Here is a 27,519-nt window from a genome sequence, read left to right as displayed (position 1 = left end):
CGCATCTTCACTAGTATGACTTTCCCCTATCATTCTACTACCTGAGTGATGTCAGTGTAAATTCAGGCACCATTAGTAAATTTTTGACCAAACATATACACAGCAGTGACAAAGGAGTAAACAACCCTTCAGCTTACCAGTACATGTAAAAAAGACACTGACAAAATGGAAAATAATATTTTTTTTTATGATAAATTATTCCTATTATTTCCTCATTGCCCCGGAAAAGCGAAGAGCTAGACACTATTTACTCATCAATCCTTTATTCTTTTTTTAAGGAATCCTTTTACTGCAATCCAACACTGTTTACTTTGTAAGTAAGAAAATGGTAAAACTAAGTAGTCATGGAAGAATCCTCAATGCCTGTGTCCCTTGCTGTCCCTCTCCCTGCGCTTTAACTCCTCTTTGTAGCAGTAGGAACAGTAATTTTCAGTCTCGGGACGACCATAAAAGGAACAGTTCTCCTTCTTACAGCGGTTCTGCTGGATGGAATATATTGGGCAAACTGTGCTTCTGCCTTGGTTTTTGTCGCTGTTGAGCCAGGTCTGAGGCGGGTCCTCGTCGGCGTACTCGAGGCAGTCTCTGCTGTCGCCGGTGTCGAAGCCGTTTGTGTAGGTCTGGGACTTGTGTTCGGCCGGCCTGGCGCAGCTCAGCGACTCCACCGTGTTCACCGTGCGCATCCCGGGCAGGCGCGCGGGGCTGTAGCTCTGCGAGGACAGAGACCTGTTCTGCTGCGGGTAGGTGGCACAGGTCTTCAGGGTGCCGACCACTGGCTTGTAGGTATCGTCCTGGAAGCTCGATGGCTTGGAGTTGACATCATGCAAATGGATGACACTTTGCCTCTGGATGGGGGGGGTATGGCTATAGTGGGCAGACACCGGGACGGGGCCGCTTTTCTTGGCACCGTTGCTGGGTGAAGAAAAGGACCCGGGAGTGGGACTAGTGCGGTCTTTGAATTTTAAAACCAGTTGAGTTGTATGGCTTTGAGGCAAGACAGGTGATGCCCTATCCTGAGGAGATGGTTCTAATTTTTCTTTTGAAAATGTTTCTGGCTCCAGTTTCCTACTCGAGGAGCCATTCAGCACAGCCTTTTTCTCAGCTTCCCTTCTTTTCTGTTCCTGTTCTGCATTGAAGCGCTCCTGGGCACTGGTCAGGTAATAGCCAATCATCTCCTCGTGGAACTGGTGCCTGTGACTGGTCAAAAGAAGACCAGCAAAAATAAACTTTCGTTCACCCTGCATGGCAGCTCTCAAAATATTTAGGCTGAGTTTCACGTCTGTGCTGTACTTCCATGGGTCAGACTGCTTGTCAGAGAAGGGTTTAGTGTTCACCTTTTCAGTGGGGGAGCTGCTGGCTCTGTCAGTGGGAGATGGAGTGGTCTTTTCAGATGGAGACGTGCTCGCAGACTGTCCAGATTCCTCTTTGCTCCCTTTGCGAGACTTGGACTTCTTCTCTTTCACTTTCTCTACTGTGTCACCATTTTTTCCATTCCCTGAATTGGCTCTGCTCATCTTCCCGTGCACCAGACCTCCAAGACCACCCATGTTCTTTTTCAGTTTAATTCCCAGGGTTTTACTGAGGCTTCCTATTTTATTGGCAACTGAATCTGTCCTGGTTTTGTCTTTATCTTTCCTTTGTTTCTCCTTTTCTTTTTCTTTACCGTTTTTGCCATTATTGCCATTGGAATTACTACAGATGGAATCTCGGTCTGAGTCCATTGAGTCAGCCAAAGACTGCACGTCTTCTCCAGCGGAAGCTGTAGGGGATTCTGGTTGAGCCAAAGGGGCCTGCTATGGAAAAGGAATTATAATTAGATACAGCAAAATCCATTTCATACAGGAATCCATTTCATACAAAAATACCCACCCCAAATCCAATACAGATTTTGACACTGATTTTAAATATATTTTTTAATTTAAGCACTGACATTTTTGACTGGTTTCATCACTAAATAAACTTTTCTGGTGGTGCTAACTATGTGTTTTACTTGTTCCTATAGAAGCTTTTGGCTCATTTCAGGCACATTTGTAAAACAGAGGTCAGTCTCTGCTCTGTGAAGGTCAGTGCCTGAGTCATGGGGGGGAGACAAGTCCCCTCCTGCCCCAGTGAGCCACGACAGGGAGGATCAGCAGTGCATTCTGTCCCTCAGCCCTCAGGAAAAGAGCTAGGGAGGATGCAATGGAAGGGAAATGAGCTGCTGCTGAAAGCTGTGAGGAGGATACAGCACACAAACCCGTGTGCAGCAGTATTTCAAAATTGATTATGTTCAAAACCCAGCTTATTTAAATTACTTTTTATTTACTTAAGTCTCTGGTACATGAAAAATCAAAGGTACGATGCACCAGAGCTGAACATCTCATCTGAAATATCAGAAATTAAACTCAAGCAAGAAAGCTGAGGAATAAAATGATGTGTATTCATGTTTATTGGAAAGACAATGCAGATAAAATTGGTCACAAGTCTGAGGTCCACTTTATATTTTAGGTAACTTGATAAAACATCTTCCTTGAAAATGCAATAACATGGATCCTAGGGTAAAACAGGACATTGCTCACTCCTGCAGAACAGCCTTGCTTTCCAGGCACCATGAAGGTAAAATCGGCTAGAGATAAATCTGAAACACTCAACTGACTACAAGGACGTGGGGAGGGGTAAGCTCTGTACATCTGTATACTTCTGGTCTAGAAATACCTGCCTGCCTCTGTCCCTGGGTACTTACATATCTTCTCTCCCAGGAAGCCCCGAGCACCCCAACACTCAGCTGGGAGCAGAGGGGAAAGTGCTGCAGTGACCTGACTGTGCTCATGCAGCAAATGGGAACAGGGAGAGGCTCCAGGCTCCACATGGGCTCACCACTTACAGCTGCAGCACCACTTTGACTCTCCTTTTTCTGATGTGGTAGCTACTACTACAGAAAAATGGATTTTTCCCCCTTGCAGCTTGTTAAAATATTTTCTTCTTTTGTGTTCTGTTTCTCTGTTCAAACGCCATCTGTGTAGGCTGTATAAATCACCTCCATCCTCTCCTAGCAACCTTTTGCCTCCAGCCCAGCTCCTCCATTTATTCAATGCAATTTGCAGAGAAATTTGTAGCTGACTCAGTGCCAGCTGGGCATGGTTCTAAAACAGCTCTCTGGAAGAGGCAGGCACCAGTTCAGTGCCAGTCTGTGGCCTTTTGTCAGCCACTCTCAACTGGGAGCTGTCCATAGGTGCAAATGCACTCTCAGAAAGAAACTGGTGACCTAACAGTGGCATCAGGAGAGCCAGACAAAGTTCTGAGAAAACAATGGTGAGAAAAGGTTTCTTTAAATTACACAAAAGACTGAAATATATAACAGAAAAATTAAGCTAGAAGATGCATTTCAGCAAAAAATATACAAGCAACAGTGTTATTAATACAAATAACCAGAAAAATCTGTAAGGCTAATTGGCATCAGCAAGCCATGAGTGACTGTCCCTGCTGCCAGGACACTGAGGTGTTTGCAGGCAGCCTGTCCTACTGTGCCTTGTATCTCCCATGCTCTGGGACCAAAGGGGAAGTTTACCTTACCCGTGTCTCAGATGGGATGCGGATCCAGGTTACATTCATGTAGCTGTGCAGAAGATTAAGCTTTGCCTCAAGAGACAGAATCAAACTAAAAATAAAAAAGAAGGGAATAAAACAGTCAAAAAGCCTGAAAGAAAAAGCAATACTTCATAACAGGGAGAGATCTAACAGCAGCCTGACTGTGATTGTCAGCTGAAGACCCCCCCAGTGTCTTCTGCCATGTAAGCAGAGCACATGAACCAAGCCCTCCCTGTTAGCAGTTCTCCCAGCACTCCAACCAGGTACAGCTCAAGACATTTTACTGCTTAAACTGAAGTTACAGAAAGGTCTTACTTGGCCAGTCTGGTGTTATCATTGTCATCTTTTCCCCACTCCCAGTCTTTCCCAGGATCAACCGCAAAGTGCAAAGGCAGTAACTTGTGTTCAGAGTCAGTCAGGGGGATCACCGCTGAAGCAGAAAAGAAACAAGGATTGGAGTGGGGGGGAACATAAATGATAAAACCAAGAAAAGACTCAGCTGTGAAAAGCAGAATCACTGCTTCAAGAAGGGCAGAATTTGTGCTGCAGAACTGACTCATCCAAAGCACCACAAATGATTTATACTGAGCTCCATCTGCCTGTTTTCATGTTTGTGCAATAAAACAGGGAGAGGTTAATACACTGATTGCTTCTGGAGTGAATGACAGTCACCTGTGGAGGAGGGGAGACCTCTGGAGAGATCCACATGGCCATTTGTACTGTACAATCAACATTTCCTAGAGACAGAGCCATTAGAATAGCAGAAAGCAGTAACATGTTGCAATATTCCTGCCTATCTCTCAGAATCAGAGATTCACATGTTTGTTAATTATTTTATCTTTTCAGTTTAGTACCTTTGTACTGTCAAAGAACTAAAAATATATTGATATCAACATCAAGAAACTAAGCAAGAGGAAGCTACAGTGATTTTGGATTCAAACTGAATGAACATAATTGAAGAGCAGAGATCAACATATACATGGGAAAAGAGGTCAGCTGGAGGTCTCTGAGTGAGTGCAGTGCAAAGGCCATTATTGTTCTTACAGCCCAGCACTGCTGCCCAGCAGTTTTGCTCTTCTGCTCTTTCCCCTCTCGGCTCAGGCTCTGCCCTAATGACTCCACCTCTTAATGACTCTGCTTTATACTCAGCATGCAGGGACCACACTCAGATGCCATAGAGTATCTATCATTCATCACCAGCAAGACACTAAGAAGTAAAGCAATGTCAGTTTTAATTAAAGCCGCCGATTTGCTTCCATTTGATTAAGAAAACAAGTAAAAGCTGTTGAGGGCCTGGGTAGGATCCTCAGCATGGGGCAGGTCACTGCTGCTCCTCTGACAGCCAACCGAGGCATTTACCTTTCTGCACTAGAACCCTTCAGGATTTGCCCTGGGTATTCATTCCAGACAATCCAAGGGCAAAGAAACCTGGAGAAGCCACCCAAACATCGTGGCACTCACTCAGTTACTGAAAGCGGACCGCACTGGGGGTTCTATGCAGTTTGTAACCCTTTCTGCGGTCCAGCCATCCCGGGCTGTGGGAGCGGAGGCGCAGCACGTCGGTCACACACGGCTCCTGCGGCCGCTCCCGGGGCCGCCCGCAAAGGCCCCGAATCCCGCGGGTGCCGCCCCCTGCCGGCCGCGCCGGGAAATGCCGCGCTCCGCCCGAGCGGAGCCGCAAACCCGGCCCTGCCCGCGCCGCTCCCCGGAGGCGGCGACACGGACAGCGACACTGCCCGGCACTGCAGCGACCCAGGGAAACTCCGGGACCACGGGCAGGGAGCCCAAGTCTGCAGAGCAGAATACACTGCACTGCAACGTCCCGGGGCACCGCGACATCACAAATGTACAGCAGGTATGACAGATGAATACACTTCTGACACTCCCTGGTGGAATATGAGGGCTTCCCCTAATGCAGTCAATGAAATTACTGCAGAAACTGAGAAAACAATTAACTGAAAAGTTTCACAAAGAAAAAGCATATTCTGCCAATTCACTGAGTTACCTGCAGGCACAGACTGGACTGACATCTGACCTGGCAGCACAACTCCTCAAAACATTTAAAGGAAGAAAGCAACTTAGGAAAGAGAAATGTTGTAAGTTTACAACACAGCAGTTTCCTTCTGGTAACACCTCGTTTTACAGGTACAGCCTGGTAAAGAATTGTGAACGTAATCCTAGGACAGGTGATGATGGAAAGCTTGGAGCAAAGAACTGCTAGAGAATTGAAGCAGTCTCTTTTTGGGATAGAAACTTCAAGAAGTAAACGTGACTTTCTTCTCTATAGGCAGCTTGAAACTAACTATTTCTCATATAGCTAAATAAATATTTCTTTTAATTAATGAATTTTAAAGAATCCTTTTTAAAGCTTGTAATTTCTACTGATACTGAAAACACCTATTAAAACTGCTTAGTGATACTCCATGTTATTAAAACACAAAGTTAAGTAAAAAACAAAGCTTAGAGCTGATTGTCTGTAGCATGTCACTGTTGTCTTAACTCCTGTACACATCCTGAGTGTCAGAAATGTGTTCACTGAGTTGAGTGCTGATTGTATCCCCATTCTAAGGTATAGTCTGAGGCTGGTGTTTACTTGGTGTGTACTCCAAGCACAGACTACCAGCCCTAATTCCAGCAGATTGGATAAGAGACAAGCAACAGCCTCTGTTTGGTCCATGGCAGTTCGAGATACACAGCAAGGACTCTGCTGCCATTCCCTAGCTGGGTGTGCTGCCTTCTGTGCTGTCAAAGAAGTCACAGCACTTCCCAGCTCTCATCCTCATACCTCAAGTGCCACTATTCATCTAAAAAGAACAACACTTTAACTCTTTCTGAACATGCCAGTACAATAAAATGCTGACACAGAGACTGACGTGGTGCTGTTCAACACCACTGCCACACCTCTCACAGTGTTACTCAGACTGAGCATGACAGCAAGGAAAGCTCCAGTGCCAAGCAAGTAATCTCAGGGACAGTTGAGACCTAGTCTGTGTTCTCCATAAAAAAAAAGACAAAACATCTGTATCAGTAGATCCTGAATTAATAGAAAAGCATTTACCCGTTTTTAATCAGACACTGCATTTCAAAACAAGAGGGCCCCTGCCGACCATCAGAATGCCAGGGGCTGTGTGCTCTGTGTAAAAATGTAAAAATGTGTTTTAAATCTTCTCCAGACAAGGGCATATTAGTATGTTTTCTCTTTATATCTATTTACAGTAGTGTTTTAAATGATCTGATACAGGACTCTATGCCAAAGCAGAACTTCAAGCATTCACATCAGCATTTATTTGACTACACATATTTCTCAAATGCAGACACACTGTCTCCTCCACTAGAGAGCACACCAGCTGCTTAAACGTGTGTGTATGTACCTGCAGTAATTCAGACACCTTCAAATGCTGCTCCTGACACTTGGTTAGAGCACAAATACTACAAGTTATGAATGGTCTGGCTCTCCAGGGTGCTCCTTTTAAGAAGGCACAGCTCTAAGCTGCATTCTGATAGCTCCAAAATCTGCTCATGTGCTGAGGCCCCTGTGCCACTGCTGCTGACACTTGACAACTGTGGCTCGTGCAAAGCTGCCAGAGCTGCTCTGCTGACAAGGTGCAAACCCCAGGCACTGCTGGAGCATCCCTGTGCCCATTTTCCTCCTGTCACAGCAAGTGGAGGACAATGGCAATGCTGTGGTTGCTGCAGTCTCCAACAGCAATCTGCTTGGCAGCTGCAGCTACAGCATTCCCTTCTTCCCTAAATAAAAGCCAAATGCTCTCTGCTGCTCTACTCAACTGAAGCCTGTGCATTCAAGGCCCTGAAGTAAGAGAGGTACAATCAGATCACACAAAACAAACACCACTTTGATTCACCAACCCTTGTAATTAACCTGAATGGACTTGTACACGAAAGTCAGTATTTAATGTTTCTGATGCTGTGCTGGATATCTGGTTCTGGTAGGGGCTTTTCACCCAGCACCTTTCCTGTGGGAATACAGGTGAAGGAAGATCCTACAGAAAAGCAGCTGCTAACCTCAATAAGGACATTTAACATTATTGTAACATTATTGCATTTGTAAGACCTGGGATACTGGAGGCAGATAGATGTGCCTGAGATAAATGAGATTCCTGCTGATATTATTCCAATTGGTAGAAAGGAAGAAATGGACTGTGCCATTGTCTTGTGATTAGGCCACTCAGATTTCTAAACATGCAGCAATAAAATTTAGTGAGCATTGTTTCCTTTCTGGCAGATAAATACATCTAGAGGTAAAAGAAAGTACTTTGTGCACTGCATTCAATATATATGCCAGCGTTGCTGTGTTTAAAGCATACCTTGTTCTCTCTGTTGGTCTTTTTGTTCCATGGAGACAAGAGCAGAGAAATGGGCCTGATCATAGGCCAGCACAAGAGGTGAGCAATGGCATCTGTTGGGCAGAACTTCAAGTGGCAAATAAATTCCTCCAAACGGTATTGGTGCAAATGCTGCAGAGAAAAAAGGAGATTTTTACAACTATGTGAAAGTACAGACAAGAGTTGTATAAACAATTGTGGTGCAGTATCATCAGAGCTCCAGGAGAGCAGCTTAAAGTGGGGTAATCAGTGCAGAAAACAGTCACAACAACAGGTAAAATTTCATTATAAAAATGTCAGAAAATATATGAAGAACCGTAAGGAAAACCTTCTGCTCTTACATAATATTCCTTGTTTTAATTGTTTATTAGTAAAGATATTATGGTCTTATAACAAAATATTGATGATTCACACATGTAAGCAGAGCTTTGCCCTCCTGTAATGCTTCTAGGCAGAATTATTTTCTAATAATCACCAGTAAATATACTGTCACATCTTTTGGTAACATGTTGTGCTTGTCCCTTCCATTAACAGATTTCTATAAGCAACATTATAAATGTGTTTATAGTTCAGACATTTCATCACATACATTGTATATATCTGAATGTACATACACATGTATCTATGGTAAAGTTAAGGAAAGACTCAAAAAACCCCTACAAGTAGAATTTGAATGGGATGCTCCATCTGGAGTGGCAAAATTTTCTTTGGAAAGATTCTATACTTGTTTATATATGTAATTATGGGAAGCAGCAAGTTTGGGCAGGAAAACTCTCTCAATGTTTTTGCTTCCAAACAATTATTTTTCTTTTGCTACAAAAATATGAGACTTTATTGCTGAAATATTTGCAAGATGAGTACCCCTCATGAACCTCTTGTTCTGGCTGTGACCAATGACTGCACTTTCAGGTGTGTTTTTCAATAACTTACAGAATAATTCACAACTATTACTTGTAGTTCATAATTTGCAATGGAAACGAAAATTATGCAGTATTTTCCTGTGGAAGTAAATTTCTGTAAGTTCCATCACCTGTTTAACATCCTCCTTTAATCAGACAAAACATCCCCCTTTAATTAAGTAATACCCTATCATGAATTAGAATTCTGTTAGTCCATGCTAGAAAGTGAGATGAATTTAATACACTGAGTCCTGCTCAGACAGCATCCAGCTAGCTCCACATATTTTTGTGTGCTCACATTTTCTAATATTTGTGTGCTCACATGTGCAAACTGAATAAAACATTCTGGAAACTTTTGAATGAGAAGCTGCAAAGGAGTCATCAAAAACAAAAATACACAAATTTAAAATTCAATTTTTCGAAGTCAGATTAGATTGATTTCTGCAGAGTTTTAAGGGGCACCTAAATAACATGGCAAAATTAGAGCTTTGTTCACTTAGACTGGTCAGAAATGTATTGTGCTCTGTAATTTGGTGGTTATTTAAGTTAATAGCAAATATCTAGGATAAAGAGGTTTTCAGCAAGGCTTATATAACTATTCTGTATTTTTTTTTTTTTTACTTTTAGAAATGGATTGAGCATCATTCTGTATTTTCTTTTTTTTTTTTACTTTCAGAAAAAGGCAGCAGCTCTGATATGTTACAGCTGGCTCTTTTGCTGGTATCACTTTACAATTCATCCAATTTACAGAGGTGCATGGATCTCTAATAAAAGCTCTTACCTTCTCCCCCTGAGTCTCGTAACATCGTGTCTGCTACTACAACAATTGGTCTTCTCAAGATATGGGCTAAGACAAAAACATGGAATTCTTCCAAGCTCTCATACACTGGATCTTCTGCATTGTCCACTCTGGAAGACACAGCATTGACACTTAATGAACCAGCTCGAACCAACCATGAGACTTTGGTGGATCAACACACCCCAGCAGCTGTTTCTTCTTCACTGTCCCTTATATCCCCACTCTTCTGAAACCCATATTTCAATCACTGAAGTAGCTAAAAAAAAAAAAAAAAAAAAGGAAAGGAAACCACACTTTTGTAAATAAAATAATAGCAGCAACTTTAAAAAAAAAATAAAAAAAAGTTTTCCAGCTAGTGTCACTATGCTTTAGATCAGCCCCACAATCTTCCAGGAGATGGAAATGCCAAGCACCTTTGGAAGCCAACCTAGAAAGTCAACTTTCTACCAAACAGGTCTTTCTTTTATCTGGACTGCAAGAATAAATCTGTTAAAGTCCCTACTTCTCTAGCTGACCATTTCTAAGCCCTTCTATGACTGCATGAATAATTTAATGAATTTTTGGTTTCAGTTATGCCCTGTTTTCCGTTTCAGTTTAATGTCTTTAATGCCAGCATCACATTTCAAAGCTTTGCCTCTGCCTGGAAAACAAAAACAAACTAGATGGAATAAGACTGAAAAATGGTAGGGTTGTGGGAAGCAGACAAAAGTGAAGATGATAATTCATTGCTGAGTGCCACTTAAGAATATAATACACCTAGAGCCCAGCTTTTGTGAGTCCTGGCAAATAAAGGTGGGCAAGGTGACACAGGCACACTCTCAAATGGAGGCAGCACGTGTCCTCTTCCTGCCAGCTGTGCAGGGAACCTCCAGAACTGACTGCCAGTGATTTTCTGTGTATGTGAAGAACAGTAACAGAGCAGAAGTGTCTGGACACTGCTTCAGAGTGTGTGGGACAAACACAGCAACCTCTCAGAGGTCTGACAGCATCCAGCCCATCCCTGCAACTTCACTTGCAAATCTTTCATCCTGGCTTAGGAGCACAGCAGGGTGGAAATGATCACCAGCAGGCTGCTGCAGGACATTCACTGGTCAGCAGTGAGACACCTCTCCTCCCCTGCATCCCTTCTCCCACTACCCAGACTCATCAGGAAAAATTGCAAACCAAATTCCCCATTTTGCAATTTCTTCCCCTGTTCCTTACTGAACTCTTCTCCACAGCTGGCTGTGACAGCTTTTCAGCATTTGCAGTCCATTCTGTCACCTCAGAGGAATCTGTCAGCCAAAAGCAACTCAGGGGAATTATGTTCACGGCAAGAAAATATGCCAGAAAGCTTTCCAGCTATCTTCTCACATTAGTATTTCCAGCTTATCAGTCCTAATTTTTTCCTTCACATCCTCTAATTATTCATCATCTCCTAGTAAATGAGGTTTCTAGAAGTGAAAGGCATATTCCAGATACAGCTGTTATCAGAGGGATCTCTGTCCCTTTGATCAGCTGATGCCATGCCTGACTGCACTAACTCCAAAATTCCACTGGGCTTTTTTCATCCTTCATATCACATCCCCATGTTGCTTGATTCACTATCTCTGATCATATTCACACATTTCAAACCCTTCTCTGCTATTGCACATTGCACTGCTCACTGCCACAGGATCAGAGTGGCTGAGGTCATAAGGGAGCTCTAGGGAACCCCTTATTCAGCCCCTGCTCCATCAGGGCCACCCCAAGCCCTGGACTGTGCCCAGACACCCTTTGGGTACCTCCAAGGAGTTCACAGCCTCACCCAGAAACCTTTTCAATGCTCAATTTTCTACCATTACTGCCAGTAATTCACGTGGCCCATTTTATATTATTTCAGTGCCACTTGCTGAGGATTCCATATGAATTTTCCTAAAGATTAATGAGAATGAAAAATCATCATTAACAAGTATCCATAGCAACCTGCCACATCCTTTGATCCACTGATCATTCCACTTTTTTTTCAGGGATCTTTTATGTATGCTGGCTACATGACCATGAAAATTGTGGACAAAATAATTTTGTCAGTAAAACACGGAACCAAAGAAAATTTAAGAAACTAAAATTAATTCCTCTGTTCATGTAAAACTAACTTAAAATAATGAAATCCACTTATATAAGAGCATGTAAGTCTGCATTGCAGAATCCTGCTCAACCAGAGCACTCTGACTAAATAAATTATCTGGATTCTAAGAGCAAATTACTAATAAAAAGAAAAACAAATAAAAATAAAAATCTCAGTCTGACCTAGAGGACCACTGGTACCTCCAGTCCAAACACAGCAAACACCGTCTCAGCACTCCAAAAAGACTCCTTCTCTTATGGAAAATCCAATTTGTACTGCAGCCAGGAATGAAAGAAAACCTCTTTCAAAAAGCTGGAAGGGAAAAGTCACCTACCCTGCTGTTCCACCTGGCTGGCTGCTGCTCTCTCGCCTGTAAACTCTGAGCAAGATCTGTTCTCATGTCCTTGGATTTCCTTCTAACAGCTCCCTATGGTAACCTTGCCTTCCTTCCCCACACACAGCTTCAGATTTTCAGTCCAACAGACTCTAACAGCTATTCTGAGTTTAGGACTTGTTCTGGGATTCACACACGATGCTCTCAGACAGCTGAGATGCACTGAAATTACATGACAGGGATAAAGTTCTTCAACCTGGTGATTTGCCAGAAGCAGGAGATCAGAATGATATCTGAATTCAGGGCTCAGTTTGCCTCCATTCCATTTCTGACATCTTTCTTTTCCTACTAACAATCCCCAAATGAAAAGCAGCACAAGCCACAGCTGCAGCTGTAGGTGTAGGAACCTCTCCTTTGATTTCCTTACAGTGTTTGTCAGCAACGGGCTTCAATTCAAACACAGGAAATTGCACAGTAGTGGAACATTCTCTTTCATTCTTCAAGGGAAAAAAGGTATATTGAATTGACTAAAGGAAAGGAAACACAGAATGTGATGCTTTGGGTTCCATATTTGAATCACCACAGCAATTTGGCTGTGCTTGGCTTCAGTACTTTGTGTGAACTGAAAATAGGCCAGATAAAAAGAGGTATTAGCCTTTAGAAACTACAGCTAATAATCAATAAATGTGTTATAATGAACCATTTCTATCTGCACCCTATAATTGCTGAATACATTGAACAGTTTAAAAGAAATAGCACTCCTGAAACAGACTCAAGATCAAATAAAAATCATTTTAGGGCAATGCCTTGTTAAATGGTGTAAACTAAATTCTGTACAAGGTGAGTGTCTTGCACGGCTGCAGGAGTTGTATATGAAGAGCTGTTTGTTGATGCACTCTGAATACCAAACCAAGTCCAAAACCTCAGAGGACACTTGCATTTGATAGGTACTTCCTGTTTAAATGTTCTGGGATTCTGCCTCAAATTCAATCCCAACAACACACAGGAAGATTACAGCAGTATTCCCTCCTTTCTTCCCCATTTAAAGTCCTTTGAATTTATTAATAAGATAATGCCAACAGCACAGACACAGCTAGGAGGTGACAATAAGTACAAATACCATCCACTTCCAGGGTCTGTATGAGCTCAAACCACAACAGCACCTGGCTTTTCCACAGTGAATAACAACAGTGATATTCACTCTCACATGAGAGCAGACTCTGACTGACAATTGCACAATGAAGGAAAGGGTTGGAATTTTTTTCAGCAGGATGGCAATAGTTAGGTTCTTAGCAAAAAACAGAGTACCAAACATTTTCCTTTTTTCAATGCAGCTCCTTCAATTCGGTGCCCCTGCTTTTGCTTGTAAATGGAGATAAATAAAGCAATTATATCAATTTAGAATTCATTTTTTACATTTACAGGAAGATTTGCAAATCTGTTTCAAAACAAGAATCTGCTTTGTAAGTTTGCTCTGCTTTACATGCTGGAAACAAGATTTTAAGAACCAGGTTATTCTGTGTTTCCTTTTTCTCTTTTTCCAACTTCCCAGCCTCAGAATGAGAGTGCTCTCAAAGGAGAAATGTTTGGAAATTTAGCAACAATTGCTGATCTCCTTTGCACGTAGTCCACTCTGAAAAACAACTAGAAGAAGTTTGCAGGTGAATGAGGCAGCATAATTCCAGCCTTAGGTCTATCACTGAATTCTTTTGAAGCAGATACAACTTCTGATGCTTTAGCTTATTCTGACACCAAAGGAAAACGTCTCATCTACAGTTCAAAGGCTGATGTGCAAGCTTGCTTAATATAGCACCTAACTAGAGGACATAATATACCCCATCTCGAAAATACTATTTTGATATTCCTTTTCCTAGTCAAGGGCCCTTCTTTGAACCTATGTTCATTAAACTGAAAATATAATTCATTCTGCCACATTCATTCTGTCTTTGGAATGAATGTAGAGAGAAATATACATTCACATCTTTAATAGGATAAGGATTGCCTATTCATCTTTCACAGTTTCAAAGGAAAAATTAATTGTTGGCTGTTTGTATTTACCTTATTTTGATTGAAAAAAAGACAAATGCAAACCATCATGAGAAGGTTATTTATATACTAGTACTAATCCCTGTATAGGTACCTGGGAACTGAAGGTTGACTCCCTGCCAAAGATAACATTTGAGGGCATCTCTGACTAGAAGGTACTGAAAATATGTGGTACATGGAACATATAGAATGAAACTGAACAGGTCAGAGAAAATTTGGGCTGAATGACCAGATTTAATAGAAATATGAACTCAACTGCATTAGAAAACTGTAAAGTATCAACAGGAAGATATCTATAAACATAGGAAACAAATTAGAGATTAAAATGAAAATAATTTTTTTCACTTAAGAATAGAAGAAAATGAGACACACTGTGGATGACAATTTTCTAAGCAAAATCTTCCTGAATTCCTAGAATTACCTAACCTTAATATCACAAGGTTAAAGGGAAAATAAAATATTCTTTCAGAGCCCAAAGAATATTTTCTACAAAGTTTGTTACTCTCATTGTGCTGTATGCCTTTTTTTGCCAATTTACTTATCACCACACATGACTTTCTCCCAGGGAAACAGTAGGTAGAGAAAATTATGCACTGAGCAAACATTAAATATTTTTAGTGATAAACACTAGACACAAAACCCAAAGCTTCTGCTTTCTGAAGGCTGGTCAATAATCCTGTCCTTTGGGGATAACTGCACTGAAAGCCAGGGATGGTTTATCACAGCTATTTAAAGCAGATTCTCTATGTAGGTCAGGGTATTTAAATGTTGTAGATACTGTTTCATCCCAAACCTTTTCACAAATATATTCCTGAGAAAAACCTAAATGATACTGACAACATGCTCATTCCACAAGCAAAGCAATTACAATTTATTAAACACAGACTCCTTTGGATGCAAAGTAACCTCAAGCTAGTGTGGTAACTGTACAAGAAAACATCACCAAAACGCTAAATATTATCATGGGATATTTCGATAATTCTGACATGCCAGAAGAGCACAGCAGTTGCAAAGGCAGTTTGGTGGTGCTATGAACACCTTCACTCGGTTGTGCAGTGCTGTTTTCCTGCCTGGGACATTGTGTCACGTTGTGCACTTACCCCCCACCAGTGCCCCCGTTCTTGCTGAAATGTGTGCGTGGCTCGCTCGACGCCAGCTTGAGCAGCTCGTTCCACTCCCGCTCCCACTCCTCTTCCGTGTATACCAAACCTGACTGCGGGCAGAAGGAAACGCTGTCACCACTCTGCTCACACACTCTAACAGGGTTTACAACTAACTCGACTTTCACACATGACTCAGTTCAGTATCCTGGACCGTTAATAGCTCAACATTTCTGCTCGGGTGAAAGAATATTAACTTATTTAAAAAGATCTAAAATACCAACTGTAGAGTTAGCACATTCACTTGTTTGCCTTCAGGGCTACTCCTGAAATTGGCTTTTCTAGCCACGGCTGAGGCACAGGCATCTTCAGGAAATAGCAATATGCTGAAGGTACAGCTTTTATCAAAAGTCAAACCAAAGTTACAGATTATTTTAGTTAGAACATTTCCACTCAGTATTTGGCCACAGCTCTAAAAATCCTAATACACGATTCTGGGTTCTCTCTCTTTTGTGGATTTCATCCACTCATTTTGAAATGCTTTTGATAACTAAATTACACATTTCATTTTCTACAAGTTCCAAAAGCATCTTAGACCTTTTAGGCACAAAACTCTGGATAGTTATACCCACAAAGCTACAAACACATTTTAATTCTGGTATGAAAATTTCAAATACAAGTATCTCTTTCCCCATACAAAATGGCAACACAAGGAATTTGATAGCAATTAAAACTTTCACAGCAAACTTCAGAAAAATGCTTATAACCCTAAATGATATTAACAAGGCTGTCTTAGAGCCATACAGACCTCCTTATTCTGCTGAGTCTGTTGCCATCTCCATCTTCTCTTCAGTGCTTCCCTTTCAGCTCCACTTCTCATCATAGTATAGAGGGCTTTCCGTAACACAAGGTCACGGTCATGAAATCCCCACATCCCTAAGACAGCACAAGATGACATCCAGTTTTAAAGAATAGCTAATACATAATTGAAGATTCTCCCTAGCAAATACTTCACTCACTATTTTTAAGGTTTCCAAAAGAAAGAGCCATTGCAAATAAGCTAATAAACAACAAGAGGGAGTGCTAACACATTTTAAACTTTGATTAAGTAACGACCAAGGATTTTAACTGGTTCAGTGTTTGCTTGCAGGCAACTCCAACTTTGCTGCAAGCCATGGAATATTCAGTGCACAGGTTGGGTTTAGCTGCAGTTGCCAGCAGGCACAAGGATGTTAATGAGCACTGCAGGCACCTCTCAGAATCACAGACGGTGCTGGCCCCCAAAGGCTCCAGCTCTTACAGAGCAGGAAATTTCCTTTAGCTTCAACACCCAAATGAAGAAACAAGCATTCAAGATGATATAAAGTCTAAAAATACAAGCAGCCACAGGCTTTCAAGTTCATTTTAAGATAATGAAACATCTTTATATGGTTGGGAATAGTAACCTAAACCACAAGAAAGCAGAGCTGTCCCCAATCCTGTGCCTACAGACAGCCATGTGTCAGTCACCACATTGCCAGCTGCTGGGTTCAGGTCAAAATACTCCAAACAGCTGCGGTAATTAGCATAAAAGATTAAGTAGACAAAGATAAAAAGATCCTTGGAAACAGCAAAAACTCTTTTCTTACTACATCTTTTAACAAACAAGAGGAGTCTCTTCAAAATATTGAAAATCTCAATGTTTGTAAAAAGTAACTTTTTGGAGTACTTTTGGTGAAGATTTTAACAATTGCAAAAAATCTAACGTTCCTCATAATAGGTTAGGATGTAGAAAGCACATCAAAGACCTTCAGCTTCACAGATTTATACTGATTAGCAGAAAAGCTTAAAAAGTCTGTACAAAACCATTCATTTATCAATTGGAAATTACTTTAATTCACCCCAAATGCTGTTTCACATATGCTTAAACCCTACAAGGAACTATCAGAGATAACAGCTTGACACTGCTGTTTGAAGAAAATCAAGAGAATGAATGAAATTCCTTGCATATAATGAAGACAATCCTGCAGAAGCACCTGGAATTTGCCTGTTTCAGACCTGTCAGCCCAGGAACACAAAAAATATAAGGAAAATACAGAGCACTGGAGTTTGTGATACATGGGTTACTGTTCCAGTTATACTTTTATATCCTGAGAAACCTCTTCCTTTCCTGCTTTAGGTACACTCGAGGGAAATAACACTAGAGTGAAATGTGAAAGACATACTGCTCCAGAATCAGACTTTGAAAGCAAATCTTTGCATCTCGTGTGTTTCTGAGTTTTGGCTGGGGCTAGCAGAGAGCAGTGAGTATCTGTGGGAGAAGGTTTCCTGCCCAGCCTGCCCTTACCTAGGGAGGCAGCATGCAGGAGGCAGTTTCCATCGCCCGTTGTGGCCAGGGGCAGCAGGCGCTTGCAGCTTGTGCACACCGTGGACCACCAGTTGAGGCGTCCTGCAAAGGAAACACTGTTACCTGGGGACAGGGACCTGGAACAGGAGCACTGCTCTGTGCACATAAACACAGAGCAGGAGGGGTAACCATCAACATGCTCTTTACCAAATAAGCTTAAATGTAACGACAGAAATCAAAACTGAAAAGATTAGAAACGAGGCAGACAAACTACATGGATTCTCTACATGGATCTAGAAAAGAAAAGAGCACTTTTAATTAATTTGCATCTTCCAGTCTCATACACTGCATCCAGGGATGGATTTCCAAGGAGTTTATTGCCTTAATACCATGATAAGCCTTGCTGTCAGTTCCCAAACATAATCGACATTGGCCTCCCACACACATGACAGATTACGTTATGGTAATAAAGGAATTTTTCTTTTATCAAAACCCAAAAGTATGTGGTAATCAAGATGTTAATATAAAGGTAAGTTTATTAGGTAAATTATTTAAATCAGATAGATTGTTTCAACAGCTGATTCTCCTCTCATTTCTCAGAGTGTAAATCATTATTAGATCTACTAAAACCAACAACTACACTACCAAAGAATTAAAATGACACCAAAGCATAGCCTGAGGTACAGTATAGAATGTGGCCTGTCTCTTCTGGGAATACTTAGAGAATCACTTATCCATAATTGCTATGTGAAGCATGTTTTACAGATTATAAACCAGAGATGGGTTCTGGAAAAGCCTGGCAAAAGGAAAGACATTTGATGAAGAAATAAATTCATGAAGACTATCACAGCCCAAGCCCACACTAAAAGCAGGTAATTCCTGGCACACAGGTTGCCATGTGGTAGCAAACTGGAGTGTTAAGTCTTGGTTAAAAGGTCATGTGAGCACTTCTAATAGAAAGAAAGCAAATGGGGGTAATAGTGTAACATCTCTGAGGATGAGGAAGAGCAGATGAGTAACAGGGATGAGTAGAGCTGGTACATTTTCCAAGACTTGGCAGGTCTGTGGGTAATGCACAGGTGAATAATGGAATGAATAATGCAATAGGCAGACTTTTTCTCTCCCAGTTTCTTGACTGGGAAGCTGGGAGAAAATAACATCTGTATATTTGTAAGAGCAGTCTTGCACTTAAAGGTTAAACCCCAAAACAGGAGCAAGTTCAAACAACAAATAAAGGTGTCTCCATTAATAAGTTTTCATTACAAAATTATAATGAAGTTTAGTTGTAACTACAGGTAATACACATTGGGGGAAAAAATAATGTAGCAATATTTATTATGAACCCTAGTTATTTGTTCTGGGTATTAAGAACAATGGAATTAAATTGCAATTAGTCCAAATGGGTTAGAGTACCACACTATAAAGATGCATAGCAGATCAATAAGCACATCTGATAATCCTCAAATGATTTTAGCAGCTGGTTTATAAATGCACAACACCTCAGACTAGGCTTATTGAGTTCTAAATTAAATACACGTCACAGTTTTGGTTAAACTGGGCAGAAACACCAGTTTTGTGTAGTGGGTATGATTTGCCAATTTGAAATTTCCTGGCCAACACACCAATTATTGTGGTGGGTCTAGTGCTGGCCAAATTGCCAGTGCATCCACTGGAATTATTTACTCATTTCCTGCTGTGAGATAGGATTAGGAGGAAGGCAAAATAGGCTCAAACTTTAAAAGGTACAAAGAAAAACTTTCTTACTAGAAACTATAAGAAAAAATCATAAGAATCAGAATAAAACTTTCAGAACACTTCTCCCCCCACAACTTCTTTTCTTTCACATTGACAATGTACAGAAATAAATCAGCCAGTTTACCATCTCTAAAAGCAGTCTTTCACCAATTTACTTGGGACAGGAGACTTCCTCTTCAGTCTATGGAGACTTCTCCACAAGAAAGAGTTTTCTTGTGGCCTCGATGTCAGTGAATCAGCTGCCCAGGAGAATGGAAATCTGACCACTGTGTAAAAATCCCTTCCTTGACTTACAGTCTTCCCACAGTCATTATTGAGGACCATGTCAACTTAGGGGGCACACTTTAAGGATTATAACAGTTCAAACAAAAGCTCTCTTCGTCTTTGAAAACAGAGGTCTTTCTTCTTCTCTTCCCTGGGCAGCAGAGATCTTCATCTCTCCTCTTTATTAAAACTTCTCATGGGATCACATCTACTTCAACATCTGCTTACTTTAGCACAAATGCCTCTGCTCATATCAACAGCTACAACATTTCATCCACTCCATAATGCATTTCAATGAGTTATAGGGAAACAAGAGTCTCTTCTCCACAGCTTAAAAAAAAGAGAAATTTCAGTCCAAGAGCAAGGCATCTCCATCAATCCCTACCATTTGAGACCTGACTTCTCCCTTGTGTCTGACCTCTGTGTTTCCATGCTGATTCTGTGCATATCTTCAGCTCAGTCCTTTTCTTTCACTCAGAAGAGAAAACAATGTCTCCAAGCCTCATTCTGGGCAGTGCAAGAGTTAATATCTTGCCTGGGCCTGCAGATGGTCGTGTGATCCCTGCTGGGTGCTGGCTGGAGCTGTTTACCATGGATCATTCTTTGGCAGCCACACTTGGGACAAGCTAGGATCTTAGCAGGGGCCCAGCCAGAAACATGTGTTGCTCTGGCTGAATTCCACTCCAGGGTGCCCAGCTCAGGTCCCTCCCCACCCCACGGGGCTGCAGGAGCCGAGGGGGGCAGGCCTGGCCTGGAGCTGCTCCTGGGGCCCCGTGGAGCCCCACGCTGGGGACGGGTGGGAAGCAGCCAAAGGGCCTCCCCTCCCTGTGAGCCACACAGGGGCCTGGCCCCCAGCCACACTGGTTACCTGCTCCACAGGTAACATTAATGAATTATGTAATAATTATTACAAATGTAATAATTATTAATTATGCGTCAATATTAAAAATCAGACACCAACTGGTCTTTGTCAGGTCCAAAGGAGACCAGAAACGAAAGAGAGAGTCCCAGGGTTTGTTAATTTTAAAGCATGAATTTCACAGAGGCACATCCATCTCTTTCACTGGTTTAACAGGTTGTCTCTTTCTCAAAACCAATCACTGATTGTTTTTTGTCAGACATAGAGGAAGCTGCCCAGGTCCTAACAGGGAATTATTTCAGGAAATTAATACAAACCATTACAATATGCAATAAAGAAGCTTAATTTAAAGCATTATTAGACAGCCTTTAGAAATAACAAGATCATTTTTAGCAACTCCTGCATCTGTGAACTAACAACTTGCCACCTGTTTTTAGCAGAATGTTTTGATGGAATCACATTCAGCAATAAGTTACACCAAAGTGCTACATAAAGGCCAGTTAGAAAACCTAAAAACAGATGGATCTTAGGTAGGGCTTAAGGAAATGAGTGGCATTGATTTGCAGATTAACTAACATTTATTGGTAAGAAATTTGAAAGTCTGGTGTTTATAAATCTTTTGAGTAATAGGAGGTTTCTATAAAAGTGATCTTCTGCCAAGTGCATTCCACAAAAAGCATTTAGGGGCTTGGTTAACATCACAAAGCTTATGGCTGACTGAAAAAATATGGGTTTATTATTGGATTATAACAAGAAAATGGTGCATTTTCATTTTTCAAATCTAGTGGTTATAGTGGATCCCTTTAGGGAAAAAAAAACAGGAAAATGGAGTTTAAATAAGAACTGAGATCAAACATTTCCACAATTTTGGTGGATTGGTTTGGGGATCATGAAGCCCAGGCTTAACAGCAAATTACTGTTTACTTTGGCTGTAGCTTCCTGAAAACACAAACATGAGCATGGAAAGAAAAGTGGAGGAAAACAGTTCTTGGACTTTCATACAGTATAGTTGTACTATTTATATTGAATTATATTTCAGCACTGCAATAGAACTGGCTTTTCTTTCAGTTAAAAACACTGTGTTAGTCCAGCCATTCTTCTGCCTGTACTGTTTTTTAAAACACAGTACTTAGTACAGCAGAAGTTTTCATAGCATCTCTCTTTGTGTCAACCCACACATTAACAACACACAGGGGAGCACGTGTCCATAATGAAAATCAACTTGCTGCAGCAAAATACTTAGAGTTATAAAATTGCTTTCACATAGACTTCATAATTGATTCATTACTGATAATTTAATATTATCAGTACCTTGAGCCATCCTCTGTTGAAGAACCACAGCCAGAGCTCAGAGAGATCAGTCTGCCCATTACTCACAAGCTGACCTGATTCCAATTCTGGCAATAATCAACAGCTGAGTTTAAAAGATGGACAAAAACTCAAAATGTTTTTATGAATGTGATGCATTCTATCCTTTCAGAGGAATATTTGGAAAGCAATCATATTAAGGAGTAAATAATACACTGCAGCAGTGGGGAGTAAATCACATTGCCTTTCTCTGGGCTTTTCCTTTATCATCTCACACAGCACTTTGCAGTAAATTGTGAATTTTGTTCCAAGTTTCCATACAAATAAGATGTAACCAGGACATGCTGTCACATATAGATGTCAAGGTAGCAAGAGTTTAAGCACGTAAAAAAAGAACATAAAAACCTTACAGGCTTTTACAGACACCTAGCTCATATGGCCACTTCAGAACCCACGTGTGACTTTGTTAGTGGCAATTCTGCTCTCCCAGTCCCAGGCTTTGGGAGTAGTAAGCAGTTAGTGCCCAGCAAATTTCCTCCTCCTTGGCCTAATCAGCTTCTTTTCTATTGCTTTTCTCTTGAAATTCATGGCATTATACCCAAGCACACTCTCCTCTTCCTTTAACAACATCCCCAACCTCAGCTACAAAAGCTACTGTCCTTCATGGGATCTGGTTTGAAATAGATTTTAGGCTCTTTGCAGGAAATGCACCTCATCTTTTAGTTTTTTTATGTCATTGACCAAACCGTAGTCAAACTGTTGGTAGGAGACAATAAAATGTCTAATACTATGTGGATTTTCTATTAATTCATTCTCTTAATTTTGTACAACAAATAAAATAAAATAGGCAGGAAACTGAATATCTTTACATCTAAAACAAAGACAAAAGGTTAGTTTCTATGAAGCATTACATGATTTTCTTAAGCAAACTGTTTGATATATTTAATTGACTTGAAATACAGAAGTATTCCCCAGGAAGTGCCAGGTTATTTGAATGAAATGCTCACAAAGTAAACTAAGTCTATGCAGGCTACAAGGACACCTGTGATCAAAAACCCTGAATACTTCAAATGGTCAAATCCTCTCCTTCCCAGGATGCAAGAGGCTCTGGGGTGCATCAAGTTACTGCCCTAATTAATGTTAAGAAAAGAATAAATTATTTATTCTAATTTTCAGAGATTTGAGAGAGGAATGTTAAGAGGCAGCAAATTCGGTAGTTTCTGCAGCCATTTCAGGTTCAAAGCCAGCCAGCTCTGTATGGATTAGAGGATGGCAGCTCTAAATTCACATATTCCCTGAGTTTAAGGTCAGAAAGCCTCTGTAATCCTCTAGTTCATACTGGACTCTAAAGGCTGTAATTGCACTGAAGCAGGGAGGTCAACAATGGTACTGTACCAAGGTATCCCTATGGAATTTGGAGGGTTTGGCAGAGCTGCCAGAGGAACAATCATCCTGCTTTTTCCCTGTCCTCCTTGGGTTAGCTAGTTCTTAGAGAAATTGGATATATTTTCTTCATAGGTGACTTGCAGTTTTCATGCTTCATAGTTGCCTGCTAGCATTCCTACCTTATTTACCCTGCTATTTCTCCCAGAAAAAGGCCTTCTGAACACTGCTTGGGGTTCTTTTGGTTGTTTGTAGGTTTTGTTTCTTTTTCCTTAAGAGTGTACTGTTTGAGGCTGTATTATCTAAGTATGTCTGGCTTTTCAATTACCAAAGCCAAAAACGAGCACATGACAACACCTCATAAGTACTCAGTGGAACAGCAGATTAGCAGAGCTCCTGCATCAAACTGGAGCTGAACTTTCAGTTTGGGCTTACATAGGGCACCAGGGTTGGACAATGCATCTCAGATCAATCTAGAGTGTTACACAAGCCAGTAGAGCAATTCACACACACACAAAAAGATCAACTGTTTGTTCTATATCCCACAAGCAACCATGAAATCTGATTTTACAACTCTTTTATATCACGAGGGTTGGGCATTTCACTATACAGATATATTAATTTCATGGTTCATTAGCACTCTTGCTGTTTCATAAGGCACCAATACTAATTTTAAATAGATTTCTCCATATCCTTCAAAATTGACTTAAAACTTTCAACTACTAATAGATATGGATTAACATTGATAAATATCTACACTTTTTTCCACATAGCAATACTGAAGTATTACTTTAAAATGATGTTATTTCTCATTATAAAAAATACATACAGAAAATACATATCTAAAAACTATTTTCTCAAACTGCAACAGAACTTGAAGATGTTTCCTTTCACGGTCACTGCAATGTAATTTCCTCATGAGAACTGGAAGTAGAACTCCCTCTGACCATCCAGACTCATGTCCTTGTCTCTTGCATGACTTCCCCATCAGTTCTTTCCTTCCTCTCCCAATTTCTTTGTTTTATTAACTAAACTTGACCATTTTTTCTACAACCTTTTAAAAGAAACAGAGAATTGGGATATGAGTCATTTGGCAAAGAACACAGCAGTTGCATTTATTCTCTGGCTTTTATTTCCCAGGCAGGATGTGCGAGCTCCAGATGTGAAGCAGGATTAGAAATGCTAACCCAAATGTTGGATTTAGCACCTATAACACCCATGGTGTCACCCAGCTGCTGACAGACACCTGAGATGTCACCCACCTGCTTGCTCCAATGCAACCATGGTGGCCTGCTCGATTAAATCCCTCTCGATGAAGCTCCTGAAGTCCTCGCTGTACACGCTCAGGTCTGGCAGCTGGAATGTGTAGATGGGCATCTCCAAAGGGAACTGCTCATTGCTGCAGTCATTTGCTACATGGGAGCGAGCAAGGGAGACTATGGCTGAGCTGGCATGGGAAATCCCCCTGGAAAGACGCTTTTCTGTAGAGAAACCAAAGACAAGTTACAGCCTGTTACACTGCATAAAAGGCTAGCAATGTCAGGGCTGGTGAATGCACATTCATTTTCACTGGGAATTTATTCCATGTCTTGTTTGCTACCTTTTTCAGGTTATTTCCCTACTGTAAAAGATTGCTTGTTCCTATTACAGGTCCCTTTGGCGAGTCAGAGGAACTTGACTTTCCTTCTAGCAAAAAGGACCAGCAGTAAATGTAACGAAATATGAAAGACAAATATTCCTATAAAATTTTTTCTTGATGTATCTCAAGTTTTCAAAGATTCATTGGAAGAATTTATTGACAAACAGATGATCATCAGTTAAGGTTTTGAACTCCTTATTAAAGCTTACTTTAAATAACTTATCACTAACAGTGTTTTTAAGACATCTCAAACTGACTAATTGTTATTTAAAATTAACTTTCTTGCAGTTTGTGAACTTTTTTTCCTCTAATGGATCAAAGTCTTTCTAATTCTGAGAGTTAAACTGCACTCCCTAAATTATCCTAAATTGAGGGAGAGGGTAGAAGGTTTGATTTTGCATTTCTTTCTTCTCCCTGTACATCTCAGCTAAATCCCCTAAGCAGGGGGACTGAAGTGCAGGGCAGCACCTCCATGTGACACCCCCTCGCTGCCACTCCATCCCCCCTCCCAGCACAGCCCAGCTCCCCCCTGCTGGCTGCATTCTCCACCCCTTGGTGCAAACCAAGGTGCTTCTTTCCCTTCCCTGCTCCTCCCTGAACACCCCTAGGTCCATCTGTCAGTCAGAGGGGGCTGTCTGACCAGGAGATCCTCAGCTACACACCGAGTTGGCAGCCAAATTCCTGTCAGTCCAGGTGGTCAAAGTCAGATGTACCCCACACTACCTACTGCACCCAAGAAACATCAGATGGACATTTCAGTGCAAACTGTATTCCAAAGAGGCTGAAGGGACATGGTTTTATCAACTGTGCTGCTCTTCCTTCCTTCAGTGCTTTAAGGAGTCATAAGAAGCACCACAGTTCCTTTTGTTCTAATGGAAGTCAGCAATTTTAAAAAAGCTTTACTGAAACTCCTTAGTACTGATGCTATTTCCTTTTTAATAGGAGAGAAGAGCCAGCAGGAGAAGGGAAGGCCTTCTGTTCCTTTTAATGGCTGCACAGAAAGCCATCACTAGGCTTCTGCTATTACCTGCCTACATGACAAGCTGTCAGACCTACAGATTTATTTTGGTGCAAACTACAGCTTCTTGAGCAATTAATAGAAAAAAATTGCAACCCAACAGTCAGAGAGAAAGAGATCTGAAATAAAACCCATAAGAGGTCTGCAAACAAAAAAGCAAATTCTAATGCTTATCATCTTGTACTGGAAATGAACTGTTAGAGGCAGTTGACTCATTTTTCTTAAGGTTTCAATTTCTATTCAGCAGGGGATAGGAGGCAGTTTCTGTGGTACTATAAAAGAATGAAGTTTTAAAGCTGAAAGTTATTCATAGTCTTCATACACCCTATTCACACACTGTGAGTATGACATACAGATTTTTAAACCTTTTTGCTTGTTTGTTTCAGTAAGCATAGAAAACTGTATACAAGAGTGGTCGGTGACATCCTCTAATTAACTCCTTTCATGAGTACCACAGGACTGCTTGGGGAAAACATATTTTACTTTAATCACACATTCAAAAAAACAACTTGCAGAACTGAGGCAGAGCTCACAACCTCCAAAACATGAAAAATAGGGTCTAGCAGCAGCTCTGAGCCTCGTGACAATGACACAGCTCACACACTGCTGGCACACGGCCTCCCACTCTCTGCAGCCAAGCACAGCTCCCAGGCAGACAGGTTAGAGACCCACCTGTCCCCCAAAAGCTCTTACCTTGGGCTATGTCATCCTGCCTTTGCAGGCAGGGCCTCTCGGCCTTGGTCACCTGGGGAGGCTGCTCTGGCTCCTGCTGCTTGTAAAACCTGCCCTCGTTGAACACGTGGGGCAGGTTGGCCGTGTGCACCTGCCGCAGCTGCTCATAGTCATTCAAAGCTGCTGTCAGGTCCCAGTTCTTGCCTGCAAAACAGCAAAGGAACCATCTGCTCACCTCTGGCTGGGGAGCAGCTACCCCCAGCACCCTCCTGGGGCCCACCCACCCAGCCTGTGGCATCCCAACACAGCAGCACTGTGGGAAGAAGTGTCAAAGCCGGCTACCATTGAGTAAAAGCCACCATCCGCTGCCCTCCTCTCATCCACGAACTCAAAATCTATGACACTGTATCACAGGAGGTGATCAAGGCCAGGACTTCCCTTGCTCAGATTCCAATCAAATGGCTTGCTTCAGAAGTCAGCAATTTAGGATGAACTCTAAATCCCACTGAGAAGGAGCAATAATTTGCAATTGTGTGGTTATATCAATAATAAATAATAATTAGGAGCAACGATGGAAAGACAAGAGTGATAGCACAAAAGAGTGACAAACTTTTTTATCTTTCATTTGCAGAATAGCTAGAATGCAAATACAAAATACTTTAGGTCCCTTTATCTCATACATGAGAGAGAATTTGCTCTCTTAGAGATTTTAAAACCCTTTTAAAAAGCAGGTAATAGATGAAAATGTTCTGTAACAAAACCTGCAGTGAGAGACTCAGTGTGGTTCCATGTCTGTGGGAGCTGCTTGTGGAATCTGTCAGCACAGAATCCTCTAAAGGATTTGCTTCCACCTTCCACTTGAGCATATTGCTATAACCAGCAATCACAGAATGCAGGCCAATATCCAGAGATGCACAAGTCTGTTTAGTACAGGTGATGAAATGAGACTTCCATTCTCAAAAAAACATGTTGAGATGTCTGCCTGCTATTTTCAAAAGAATCCTGCTAAGTTAAGATACAGAGATGTCTACCATTCTCCAAGTGCTCGTTTTTAATTGCAAAATAAAAAATATTTAGTAACAAGACAGACCCTACAAGTTATGAGACTCAGTGCATTCCACAAG

General features: G+C 41.3%; 1 protein-coding gene across 4 annotated transcripts in view; it reads right to left on the bottom strand.

The window, feature by feature from the left end:
• Positions 1 to 246: 246 nt before the first annotated feature.
• OTUD7A (OTU deubiquitinase 7A) overlaps positions 247 to 27,519 on the bottom strand; it is a 99,912-nt gene continuing 72,639 nt past the window's right edge. For 3 of the 4 annotated variants that reach the window (XM_088172430.1, XM_088172429.1, XM_088172431.1), the window contains 10 exons: positions 26,417 to 26,599; positions 24,329 to 24,547; positions 17,498 to 17,599; positions 15,980 to 16,107; positions 15,172 to 15,284; positions 9,588 to 9,715; positions 7,890 to 8,039; positions 3,880 to 3,994; positions 3,550 to 3,634; positions 247 to 1,790 (listed from right to left, as the gene is read on the bottom strand). In XM_088172430.1, the coding sequence (XP_088028556.1) occupies positions 357 to 1,790; positions 3,550 to 3,634; positions 3,880 to 3,994; positions 7,890 to 8,039; positions 9,588 to 9,715; positions 15,172 to 15,284; positions 15,980 to 16,107; positions 17,498 to 17,599; positions 24,329 to 24,547; positions 26,417 to 26,599 (2,657 nt within the window). In that variant the 3' untranslated portion in view covers positions 247 to 356. The remainder of the gene's footprint in view (positions 1,791 to 3,549; positions 3,635 to 3,879; positions 3,995 to 7,889; positions 8,040 to 9,587; positions 9,716 to 15,171; positions 15,285 to 15,979; positions 16,108 to 17,497; positions 17,600 to 24,328; positions 24,548 to 26,416; positions 26,600 to 27,519) is intronic. The other variant, XM_088172432.1, reaches the window with a different exon arrangement.

This window comes from Sturnus vulgaris, chromosome 13, assembly GCF_052056855.1.
Source record: "Sturnus vulgaris isolate bStuVul1 chromosome 13, bStuVul1.hap1, whole genome shotgun sequence".
In the NCBI taxonomy this organism is placed as follows: Eukaryota; Metazoa; Chordata; class Aves; order Passeriformes; family Sturnidae; genus Sturnus; species Sturnus vulgaris.
The sequence above is the reverse complement of the archived record's forward strand: the minus strand, read 5'-3'. Positions and strand labels throughout refer to the sequence as shown.